Source organism: Jaculus jaculus, chromosome 1 (assembly GCF_020740685.1).
Source record: "Jaculus jaculus isolate mJacJac1 chromosome 1, mJacJac1.mat.Y.cur, whole genome shotgun sequence".
NCBI lineage: Eukaryota > Metazoa > Chordata > Mammalia > Rodentia > Dipodidae > Jaculus > Jaculus jaculus.
The window spans coordinates 176,670,956-176,683,936 of record NC_059102.1 but is presented as its reverse complement, the minus strand read 5'-3'; the positions used below and the strand labels follow the sequence as shown (position 1 = coordinate 176,683,936).

Below are 12,981 nucleotides of genomic sequence, written 5' to 3'. Positions count from 1 at the left end.
TAAAAAGAAAATTATAAGAGAAAAAGAGGAAAGACGGGTGTGGTGGTGCACACCTTTAGTCCCAGAACTTGGGAGGCAGAGGTAGGAGGATTGCAGTGATTTGTAAGCCACCCTTGGACTACATAGTGAATTCCAGGTCAGTCAGCCTGGGAAACCCTACATTGAAAAACCAAAGGAAAAAAAAAAAAAAAAAAAGAAGAAGAAGACAGAAGCATGACTGGCTGGATAAAGCAGCTCCTGGAAGATATAAGGTTATTAAAAGAAATCTCCAGGTCTGAGAAGGTAGCCCAGATCTCAACTTGAAAATGTCTGCTGACATGAGCATTCTGGCCAGGGTTCAGATCCCCAGATGCCAAGTTATGGCTGGGTACATTAGTGAGTATCTGCCATCCCACTCTCCTATGCAGAGATGGCATGGAGAGACTTGCAGGATGAGCGATGAACACAGAACCTGCAAGGCTCACAGGCCAGCTTGACTGGCCTACATAGTCGTAAGCTGCCGCGGACTGACTCTCGGGGAGATCAGGACCGAGGGAGAACAAGGGCGAAGGCTCAAGGAGAACTCAGGATTCAGCGAGGAAATGACAGACAGACACACTCTAGGTTGAATATGCTGCTGCAATTTACTGAAGGTTTCATGAAGGTTTTATACAGATTGAACAGGGAAACTTAGCAAGCCAACAAGTGATCTCAGAAATCATTAATCTAAACAATCTTAAGTATTGTTCTATTGTAAGCATACATGTAATATTTATCAGGCAGGAAATGTACCCATTTTTTAAGAAGGACGTCTTGCACCATTGACCACAGCTTTACATGAATAGAAGCTTGGGGTAAGAGATGTAAGGTGAACAATAGGTTATTTATTTTTTATAAACCGAGCAGAGAGCCTTCTCTTTCCACTTATTAGATTATTTATATAATCCTCATATTCATTATAAAAGTGTTTCTATCCAAAAGACCACCAATATTTTAAGGCTGGTTTAATGCTTTTCAGGAATTCTTTTCTTTCTTGTCTAGAGTAAAAGCACCAAGGCTTATGTGTCCTTGCTAAGCGTTCCATAAATGGAAGAGAATGCCATAGTCTCCTTTTTCCTTTATAATTCATTTATCTATTACCGAATTCATCATATCCTCCCTCATAGGGGAGTGGATCTAAGTAGTTCCCAGCTCTAGGAGTCCACTATCAGCCCTTGATCAAGTACTGAACATATCTTCCAGGAAGTTTCCTGGTGGGAATGCCTAAGTTTTATAACTCCTTTTCTGCAGAACTGTCATGCTTCTAATGAACATTACCGATCAACATTTCTGCTTTTATTTTCTCAGGCTCAGTATTGTTCTAAAACATCATAAGCTGTTTCTACTCTACACCATCTAAAAACTGTTCTAGAGTTAATTTTTTATTCCTAGTAGAGTTATACATTTCCTCCATTGCCCTAATCATAGGAGGGGCACATTCAATACTCAAATTGTTTTTTGTACTCTGATTGCATGTATGATTAATAGTAAGCGTTGAATTAGCTGTTCTTAGACAAACAACTAGAAGGAAGCAGGAAAGAAACAGAGCGCAGAAAACAGCTCATTGGCACCAGCAATCGGGTCTTCGTGACTTCATGGGCAGCAGGAACCATTACAGTAACTGACTGCCAAGGGGTCACCGGGGGCATCCCTCCGAAGAGTGCTGGCCCTCTGTCCTCAGCTCTCTTCCAGTGCAGAAGCATCTCTGCTTGCTACACAGGTGAGGTCGCCGTGGACGTAGCAATAAGCAACTAAGCAACCCCGCCTCCGACAAAGTAGGAGGCTAGAAGGGGACTACCAACACCTGAAAGTTGTCCTCTGAATCACACACACACACACACACACACACACACACACACACACACACACACACCCTGACCTGGAATTCACTATGTAGACTCAGGATGGCCTTGAACACACAGGAATCCTCCTACTGCTGCCTCCCAAGTGCTGGGATTAAAGGTGTGCCCCACCTGTTCAAATTTTTGAAAGGGAAGTTATTGGCATTGTATTGCTTTGAAACACCTCCATATAAACTTTGCAAAATTGTCTCTGGAAAATTCTGTGTCTGCCCAAAGCAAAGCACCAAAGGACCATAACTCCCATCTTATTTCATTACCAAGGAAGTTTCAGTTTCCTCATATGTTTTGAACACAATATGTTACATTTGGGCCTAGGATCTGTTTTGAGTTCAGTTTTGCTTATGTTGTTTTGTTCCTTTAGCTCTTTAGATCTGCCTATTTGTTTGTTTGTTTGTTTTCATCTGAACCATGCCTGAGCTGGTAGCCTGCAGTTGGGAGTTTGGCCCATTCCTCATTTCCTGTTGAGTTCCTCAGAGTTTGGGTCACCTGGCTCTCCAGGTTCATCTTCTGCCATTGGCGTTCCATCCTCTTGTCCAGCTCCACCTCTTGATCAGTCTATCCCTCAGCAGTTCTTTGCTTCTTCTTTACTTCTTTCTATTTATCCATTTGTTTGCAGTGCTAGGGAATGAATCCAGAGCCACTTACACCTTAGGCAAGGACTTAATCACTGTGCTAAATCACCATAGTGGCTTCTGATATTTTTTAAATTATTGTTTTATTTTATTCATTTTTAATTTTGAGACCCAGTGTTTTATGTATGGCTCAGTTGGGTCTCGCACTCACTATGTAGCTGAGGATGACTTTGAACTTCTGAACCTCTTGCTTCTACCTATTGAGAGCAGGTATTGCTGGCATATTCACCATGCCTGGCTTTTGGGGTACTGAGGCAACCCAGAACTTTGTGCATGCTAAGAAGCACTCTACCAAATGAGCTAAATCCCCAGCCCCTAGCTTCTCATAAAACATCAGAAGGTATATGACTTCTGAGCCTGGGGTCCTATACAGCATCCTTGGCCAGTACTGAGTAGTGACTACACACTTGTCATTATTTTACACGTCTTCAGAACACTTCCTCTTATACATGTGCAGGGCATTGAGTTTGGGATCCTTGCTCAAAGAGAAGTCTCATATAAGAAAAAGGCCCTTTGCCATGCGGTCAACATAGAATTTAAATAATGGTTTTGTCGACAAAATTTATTGATGAGTCACTTGGCAACCCTTGAAGGGGAGCGTTACTCATCAATTTCATGTTACACACAGAGAACAGGAGGAGACAAGGGGTGAGCAGGCTGAGGTGAAGCAGAAGAGGCTGAGGTGATCTGTGTGGTAAAAGGGGAGGCAATGAAAGTCATGTAGTTGATGGTTAACTCCGGAGTAGGCTACAGGGATATACGAAGAGGAAGGCAAAATTCAACCTTATTGCTGGGCTGGAGAGATGGCTTAGCGATTAAGGTACTAGCCTGTGAAGGCTAAGGACCTAGGATCAATTCCCCAGGACCTACGAGAGCCAGATGCACAAGGGGACGCATGCATCTGGAGTTTGATTATAGAGGCTGGAAGCTCTAGTGCACCCATTCTCTCCCTCTCTGTCTCTGATATACAATTTTTTTTAAAAGCCTCATTGCTATAAGGAGGGAAGTACATCCTTCCTAACTAAATAAAACAGGATATTCCTGTCTTTCTAAACATCTCTATGGAGAGTGAGCCATTGTAGGACCAAACTTATATGAGGGACAGATCCACAATAAACAAAACAATGTGCCACTTGTGGCCTTACTTGACCCTTGTATAAATTCTCTTGATCTTCCTCCTCATCCTCATTTCTTCTTCCTCTTTCATTTCCTCCTCCTCCTCTTGTCCTTCTTCTTCCTCCTCCTGTTTTTCTTCCTTCTCTTCTCATCTTTCTCCTCCTCTTTCTCTTCCTGCTCTTCTATAACCCTCACAATTTCCAGGACAGGGGATGCTTCTAAGGCAATCTCTCTTTCTCCCTGCGTTTCTTCTGGTTCTTTCACACCATCTTCTCTGGACTCCTTCACCTCATCACTCTGTGGGAACTTGTCCTGCTGGCTCAGCACCTCTTCAGCTACGGAAGAGTCTGTTTCTTGACCTTTTTCTTCTATCTCTTCTGCTGGCCTATCAGAACCTGACTCTTGACTTAAGCTTCCTTCAGCTCTTGTCATTTCCATTAGAGCCTCTTTCTTTTTCTTCTGTATCTGCAATCTCTTTAGGATGTGCTCTTCATTGGCTTCTGTTGGTGACCAATATGAAAGCAAAAGGAGATGCAATGACCAGGTTGCTTAGATTGGGTCCCCAACCCACCAATGTACAAAGAGACACCAAGGAGACTTGGACTTAAATTGTAAAAATGTTACCTGGTTGCTTGAATCTGAAAATCACATCCCCAGCCAAATTCTACGAGGAAAAACACAAGTCCCTGAAGGACCAACAATGACTTTCTCCTGAATGCCATGACAGTCTCTTTAGGTAAAAGGGCCTCCTCTCCCCTTTAATATTGGATATGTTTCATTCACTGGGGGAATCAGAGTTTGCCCAGTCCAGGCAACCCAATTTTTGTTATTCCAAGCAGGCTAGCAAGACTTCATAGCAAACACTGGGTGGTCATGGAATCAAAGCTCATTCTGACACAATTTTAGTAATGAACTAGAGAAAAGGGAATGAAAATATAAGTCATAGAATGTTAATACGGGGGGAGGAAACCACTGTACTGGGTGGTGGATGGAACAGACAATAATTCACATATTCTTACAAATTATATTTGGTGGGGGCTGGGTAGTTGAGAGACATCTGAGTGGAGAGTGAGAGGTGAAAGAATAATTTTAAGACAATTGTGTAATAGTGGTATGTATAGTGAATGAAACTCAAAGTGTCAAAGAAATTAACTTTTTCATTAAGTCCACTCAAAGTCAGAGCCTATTAAACCCTTTAATGGGGGAAAGATGGTCTGCCATCACCACTCCTGCCTTGCCAGAAGGGAGCTTACCTACTGTATTGGGGGTCTAACCAGCTGTACCTCTTGAGAAACTACTCCTAAAAGGCATACCTCACTTTTTAGTGAACTTTACCTCCCAAGTGGACATCTGTAATTCTGGAACTCCCTTTGGGCATTAATGCACCTTGCCCATCAGGTATAATTCCCAAGACATTGTCACAGTCACCTCTTGGAACATTATGCACAAAAGGCACTTTCATTGTATGTATGGCAGCATACCACAACTCATGAAAACCTTCTTTGATGATTTCTTGATTTTTAATTTTTTCTACATTTTATTTATTTATTTAAAAGAGGGAGTGTGGGGGAAGAGACAGATATATAAAGACAATGGATACACCAGGGCCTCCAGCTATGCAAGCCAACTCCAGACACATGTACTGCCTTGTGCATCTGGTTTACATGGGTATGGGGGAATCAAACCTGGGTCCTTAGGCATCACAGGCAAATGCCTTAACTGCTAAGCCAGCTCTCCAGCCTTTATCTTCTAATTTTTACCATCCGCAATATTCCCTATTCTGTCCTTCTGTTTCTTGTGCCCTCTCTTATTGACAGGCTTGATTCCAAGACTCAAACAAGCAGCAACCTGGTTCCAAAGCTTTGCTACTCCCATCTAACTCCATGACCAAGGAAGTTTCAGTTTCCTCATCTGTTTATGTTTTAAACATAGTATGTTACATTTGGGCCTAGGATCTGTTTTGAGTTCAGTTTTGCTTATGTTGTCTTGCTCCTTTAGCTGTTTGGTTCTGTCTGTTTGTTTGTTTTCATGTGAACCCTGCCTGAGCACCCTGAGGTAGCCTGCAGTCGGAGTTTGGCCCATTCCTCATTCCCTGTTGGGTTCTTCAGAGTTTGGCTTACTGGGCTCTCCAGGTTGGTCTTCTGCTGGTGGCGTTCCATTCTCTTCTCCAGCTCCCCCTCTTGCATCGACAGTGCGCCCTGGTGCTCTTCCAACAGCTCCACAGACTCCTGGAAATATCTGAAGAGGTCCAAGCTCTGCCACTCCCTCTGTTTAGCAAAAGCTTCAAAGGAGTACTACTGTGGAAGAACCAAGAGAAGGGTGCTTGAAGGATGACTGGCCCGGCCATGAGGAGGGCCCACCCATAAGAGCTCCATGTCTCCAAGGACAGAAGTAACCACATGGCTACCATTTTTCAAGGTTGGCTCTGGGTACCCCCGTGCTCCTAGGTGATCCCATCACGGGGTCGCACCACCACAGTTATCTCAGTCTGGGCCTCCTTCCTTCTCTTGAATGCCATTTCATAGTCCAGCGGCCAACCTCACCCCTACAGTTAATGCCTTGGGCACCACCACACACAGCGGGGCTGGGGGCATGGTTCCTGTAAAAGGATTTAGTGGAAGCGGAGACCTGGGTGGAGAACATCAGGTCCCAGCCTGTGGTCCCACTTCCCAGGACTGCAGAGAGAGATGCCCACCTTGAATTCTTGCACATGCTAGAAAGGCATTCCTAGCATCGCTGAGGCCCTGGGTTCTCGTGTGAGCAACACACACAAACACATGCATGCACGCACGCATGCACGCACAAAAGTGCACGTGTCTTTGGAGCTCAGCTCAGCTCAGGGCTGCCAAGCTATCGGCTGCAGGGTAAAGCTGGCTGCCCAACTGTGTTTGTTTGAAACTGAATTCTCCCATCTTAAATGTTTGAAAAATCAAAAGAAATGGGAAAAAATTGAAAGTAAATTTGTATGAACTTCAAATTCCACTGTCTGTGAATAAAGTCATGGAAACCCACAGGTTTGCATAGGGTAATAGAGCTGACAAGATGTGACAGGGACCTAGTGGCCCACATAGCTTGAGAGAGCCACTCCCTGGATCTTCACAGAAAATATGTCCTGTCTCTGGCTCAAGACGGTCAGCCTCCTAGAGCTGACGGCCTCCTGCTCTTCCACAGCCCTCAGCAACAGGGTCAGCAAGCGTTAGGAACACGTGTGGCCTCAGTTGCTTCCCTGAGTCTGAGCAGTGCAAGCACTAGGATAGCTTCAAGGGTCTTGGAAAAGAGTCTAGAGTGATGGGTACAGAAGGCCTGTGCTGAGAGGGGCTGTGAAATGACACCCCAGATTTCCAGGCTCTTTACAGCCCGGTACCCTCGGGTGCTGTGCTCATCTCAAGGCTCCCACCAGACATGCACGCACATCCAGCAGCTCCAGCTTCTTCTCCATCTTGCTCTGGAACTCTCCCGCTTTCTGGTAGAAGATTGGGTTCAGCAGGCTCTCAGCCTCTGCCTCAGTGAAGGCCTTCCAGGTCAGCAGCTGGTCCTGCACGCAGGGGGAGCAGAGTATGAAGCCTGGCTCAGGGCTGTGGGCCACTCAAGTATGCTTTGGGTCACACAAAGCTTCAAGGGTGCATGGCCTCCCCTGGATTCTGCTCCAGGGAGGTCAGGGTGCAGAGCATAGCTAGCCACAGAAGGAACTCACAGAGACAGCAAGTGAGGTCTTCAGGGCTCAGTACTTTTTTGGGGGGGCGGGGGGGGTTGTGTGGTTTTCCAGGAAATTTCTTGCTCTAACCCAAGTTGAACTGGCATTCACTATGTGGTCTCAAAGTGACCTGAGTGCTGGGATTAAAGGCATACATCATCATCATGACTGGCTTAGCACATTTCAAAATGTATTTTCAAACAACTTTACCAAGGGAGAGGACACTTTAACAAACTAGGATACCCAGAAGCCAGTGAGCTCCTGAGCCTGGGATGTAAGAAGAAAAGTTCATCAAGACTGAAGGGTTCAGTAGAAGCAGAGAAGACCTGGGTGGAGAACATCAGGTCCCAGCCTGTGGTCCTGCTTCCCAGGACTGCAGAGAGAGGTGCCCACCTTGCATTCTCGCACATGCAGCAGGCACTCCTGCCAGGTCTTTTCATACAGGAAGAGGATCAACTCCATGAGTTCCATGTGGTACGCGTCTCCAAGTGCAGAAAACAGGTTATTCACTCTTCTAAAAGGAAGAGGGAGGTAGAAAGAGGGGCATCCTATTGTGAAGGGACACAGCTCCTTCTCAGCAGATCGACTCCACTATGAAGAAATTTTAATGCGGAGCCACCAGAGGTGCCAATTCAGTTCAGGGACTGGTATCTCCCTCCTCAGAGTCCCTAGCACTCCAAGAGAAGGACCTCACAGGAGAATTGCATCTCTGTGCGTGTGCTTCACACCGAGTCTTTCTCCAGGACCTGAGGACAATGACAGCTGCTACGGCTTGAATCAGGAATGTGGCTGACAGACGCACACTCTGAACATGTGTTCTTCATCTGGTGGCATCACTGTGAGAGGCTGTGCAGCATTTGAGAAGGCAGCAGAAGTAGGTGACTAGGGGAGAACATGGAAGGTCATGGCTCTGCTCCTGCTTCCCACGCCTTCTCTACTTCAGGAATGTAGAAGTCTCTGCCACAGGCTCCCATTCCACACACGCAGCCATGCCTCGTCCATGATGGAATACAATCCTCTGACACCAGGAGCCATAATAAATCTGTCTTCCTTTCAGTTATTCTGCCAGGTGTCACTTGTAGTAACAAAAAAAGGAACTAACACAATACCATTGACTCATGGGGTGTGAAGAACTTCAAAGAAAATATGAAAGTGCTGGGCATGGTGGTGTATACCATTAGTCCCAGCACTGGGGAGGCAGACATAGGAGAACTGCCATGAGTTCAAGGCTACCCTGAGCCTGGGCAAGAGTAAGACCCTATTTCAAAACCCAAAAATAAAAATAAAAAAGGAAATGTAGAAATGGGCAAGGCATGGTGGTGAAAGCCTCTAATCCCAGCACTAGGGAGGCAGAGGAAGGAGGATCACCCTGGGTTTGAAACCACCCTGACACTACATAGTGAATTCTAGGTCAGCCTGGGCTACAGCAAGACCCTACCTCAAAAAACCATTAAAAAATGGTTATAAATTGTCTAAGGCTATGTGTAGCAAACTTTCCTCATAAACTTCTAAGGAGAAAATCAATCTTGTGGATACATGGTCTCTATTGCAACCACTCACTCTGGTGCAGTGTCAAAGAGGCCAGAGACAGTATGTAAAGAAAGGAGCATGTCCATGTTCCAGCAACACCTCTAAACCAGGCAGCTGGGCCATGGGCTGTCAACTGAGGACACCTGTTACACAGCAGTCTAAACAGTTACCTTTTATAACTCAGCACATATGGTCTGAGCCAGGACAGCACTATGACTATACATCAACCTCACAAGATAGGGGCCATCACTACTGCTGACACCATGACGTGCCCTGGCTTCCCCAGGTCACATAATCAGGAAGAAGTTTCTGACTGCACGACTCTCATGGCCCCTGCTGCATCTGAGAGGTAAGATAGGCATCCTGAGGTGTTACCTCTGTATTGTCATGCTTGAATCCAGGCTCATCATGTGTGGCTGGCGTGGGGGTGGACTGAGCAGTAAGTATGAGAGGCGTTGGGAAGGAAGGAGGCTTATGGGTCCTCAGAGGTCACTTTTTCCTCCTCTCTTCCCCCTCTTCCCAAGATGGAGGTACCACCACCTTCTCTTAGAACAACACTCAAGGGCAGTGGGGAGCTGTGACAAGCTATTACTTTAACAGAGTTCTGGCTCTCAGTATCCCATAGACATCTCTCACCAAGCTGCTTGTTCAAGAAACAGAGTCTACTGTATGACTCAGTCAGCTGGGCTTTTGAGAAATTGGGAGGCAGGATGTTACTGGGAAAAGAAGGGTGACAGGTAAGCCATGCGTACATGAAACTTGCCAACATGGGCAGCCTCTGTCTGTCTCCCTGCCTGTCTGTCATACTTTTGTACATGTGTGAAGTGTGCATGCACGTATGTAACCAATTTTGCTGGACAAGGTAGGCAGCAAGCCTCAGGGAGCTGTCTCTACCTCCCCAGTGACATGATTACAGGTGTGTACCACAGAGCTGAATTTTACCTGGGTGATACGGAACTGGACTCGGGTCTTCATGCCTCATGCCAAAAAGTTTACTGAATGAGTCATGTCCCCAGGCCAAATGGGCAACATCTTTAAGAAACATTATCAGGGCTGGAGAGATGGCTTAATGGTTAAGCGCTTGCCTGTGAAGCCTAAGGACCCTGGTTCAAGGCTTGATTCCCCAGGAGACATGTCAGCCAGATGCACAAGGGGGCGCATACATCTGGAGGTCATTTGCAGTGACTGGAGGCCATGGTGCACCCATTCATTCTCTCTCTCTCTGTCACTCTCTCTCTCTCTCAAATAAATAAATAAAAATAAACAAAAAATTAAAAAAGAACCATTATTGACTAAATATTGAAAAAGCTAAGGATTTTGCTGAGGAATTTCTTGTTGCCAAAAACACCTCACAAGAAGGTCGTTGATTGTCTAGATTTTTCTATTTAGGAAATGAAGCTGTCTCTCCGAAAGGAAGCATAACAGGTCTCCTACATGACAGCAGTCTCTACCTGCCTCAGGGATCCCTCTGCCTCCAGTGTGCAGCCCCTCTCATCCACGTCTCCAAAGCGCCTAGGATGGAGCCCAAAGCCCTGGCCTTGCCCCTCCCTCTTTCCTCACACCACCACTGCTTCCTTGGGGAGCTTTTTGCCATGGCCACACTAACTAGGACTCTACAGCAAATGAGCCATGCCTTTTCTTGCCATCAGGGCTGGGAAGCCTCAGAATGTGGGCCAAAATGCCACCCATACTATAGCACCAGAAATGGCCTGATCTGGGGATACTGAGCTAGGCCTCGACACTGGACCCCCAAAGGAGCTGCTGCCTGTACCAGATGGTGCCAAGGTGCTCCAGCTGTGCCCGCTGCAGGGCTCCCTGCATCTTCAGCATTGCCTCCAGCAACTTCTTTATGGCCGGGGTTCCTGGATCTTCTCACTGGCCACAATCTCACTGGGTGGCCGGCACAGCACCACATTGGGCAGAGGCATGGAGGAGAGCCAGGCAAGAACACTGAACCCCACACCCCTCTCCCACACCAACCCAGTCCCTTAGTGTCCCTCCAGGGCCTTCCTCCAGGACGCTGAGCACAGGAGAAAGGTGGAGGAAGGAAGGTGAGCAGGCAGGTAGAGTTGACAGCCACAGTAAAGGTCCATCCCTGAGCACAGGACCAATAGCCTCGGAGCCTTTGCGGCTCCCGAGTCTGTGGCAATGTGCAAATCCCCTCTCCACGCTAAGCCTTGCTTCCTCCTCTACAACATGGGGCTCATGATAGCACCTTCCTAAGTGGGTACTAGTGAGGACTCAGCAATGTGACGTAAACAAAGACATGGATCCCATGCCTCGACTCTCAAGAGGGACAGTGTGCTACAGATCTTCAGGTCCCACTGCCCATGTTGTCCCCCATCTCCCAGGACCAGGGAGGGCTTCCTTCTACCTACTGGTGCTTTCCTGAAAACACTGCTGTTTGTCTCTATTACTTTGTAAAAGTTACAAGTAGATCAAAGTATCAAGAACAGAATGAAGAGTCATCACCAATCCTTCCCAGGAGAGGCATAGTGAATCCTTGGGCCTATTTTCTTCCACACTTTATATATATATTTATATTTATATTTATTTATTTATTTTTTGAGGTAGGCTGACCTGGAATTCACTATCTAGCCTTATGGTGGCCTTGAACTCACTGTGATCCACCTACTTCTGCCACCTGGTGCTAAGATTAAAAGTGTGTGCCACCATGCCTGGCTGTCCCCTGCTCTTTTAGACTCATTGACTCTATGCAGTTTTGTATTTTGTTTTCTTCACAATCATTGCTTCCTGAGCATTCTCTGGCACAGTGAAAACTGTTGGAAAACATCTATCTGTTTGGCTGTGTAATTTCCACTCTTTTTTTTTCTAATAATGAGAGAGACAGAATTGATATGCAAGGGCCTCCAGCCACTGAAATCAAGCTCCAGGTGCATGTGCCCCCTTGTGCACATGTATGCCCTTGCATCCTTGCATCACCTTCACTTGAGAACTGGAGATCAAACATGGTTCCTTAGGCTTTGCAGGCAAGCGCCTTAATTGCTAAGCCATCTCTTCAGCCTTCCATTCTTCTTGTTTGGCCATAATATGAGGCACTGGGCCTGGGAGGGTGACCACCTTTCAGAAGGATACAGGTCACCCTTCAAAGTACATTGTCTGCCCCGGTGGCCTCCAGTGACAGTAGCGCTTGGTCCAGCTGCCTTGCTTCTTGCTTCTGCTGCAGAAACATCCCGGCCACCTTATCCCACAGCATCTACCGGATCTGCGCAGAAAAGCTGGGTCAGTGTGGGAGTCACTGGAACGGCAGAGGGAGAAGAGGCAGGACCGGCCACAAGCAGTCCCCTACTTCCATAGTGTAGTCCTTGAAGTTCCTTTTGTCTTCCATTTTTTGGAAGAGATGGTCAATGTCTTGGTCAGACTTGGACAGCTTCTTCAAAAACCATTGCCTGGTTTCCAAGACCAGAGGCTCCATCTCCTGCAATAGGAGGTGAGCCCCATGGCATCAACATCCCAAGTTGGGAAGGTTGTTCCTGTAGCAGGCAGGTGTCAGGCCTGCTGCTGTCTCAACAAAGGTCATTACGGGGATGTTGATTACCACACCCACAGGACAAGGGCACCGAAGGTATGCCTGACACTTCATGGGTGGAGTCCCAATACAGTTCTCACCTGGCCCCATTCACGCCTAGTCAGGCAAGCTTCTGGGTCTCACAACAACAAGGGGTGCAGCACTTGACTTATATGCTTTTGCCAGAGTTAAAGAAAGCTATGCTCACAACAATTCTCATAACAGGCCTCAGGTATGTCCACTATGGTTCCATCCATGCTACTGTCTTGAAGATCCACTGAGGACCTTCCAGTTAGTGAGGAGGAGGGAGGATTCTACTGACCCTGCCTCTCATTGTCCTAAGCACATTGGATTACAGATCCAGCTGGCATGGTTTGAGTTCTGGGATCCAGACTCCAATCATGAGGCTTGCAAACCAAGTACTTTTAATCACTGAGCAATCTCCTCAGCCTCACATTTGTGTTTTTCTAAAACAACAACAACAACAAAAAAATGTAGCTGAGCATGCTGGCATACTTCTGTAATCTCAGCACTTAGGAGGTTGATGCAAGAGGACAGTGAATTCAAGGTCACTGGGCTACATACAGTGAAACTCTGTCT

General features: G+C 46.6%; 1 protein-coding gene across 1 annotated transcript in view; it reads right to left on the bottom strand.

Annotated features, from left to right (window-relative positions):
• LOC123457718 (coiled-coil domain-containing protein 180-like) overlaps positions 1-12,492 on the bottom strand; it is a 38,984-nt gene extending 26,492 nt beyond the window's left edge. The window contains 9 exon segments of the mRNA XM_045142038.1: positions 3,135-3,259; positions 3,824-4,128; positions 5,628-5,922; positions 7,041-7,163; positions 7,716-7,836; positions 8,125-8,204; positions 11,968-12,069; positions 12,163-12,291; positions 12,397-12,492. Coding sequence (XP_044997973.1) covers positions 3,135-3,259; positions 3,824-4,128; positions 5,628-5,922; positions 7,041-7,163; positions 7,716-7,836; positions 8,125-8,204; positions 11,968-12,069; positions 12,163-12,291; positions 12,397-12,492 — 1,376 coding nt within the window.
• Positions 12,493-12,981: the final 489 nt, after the last annotated feature.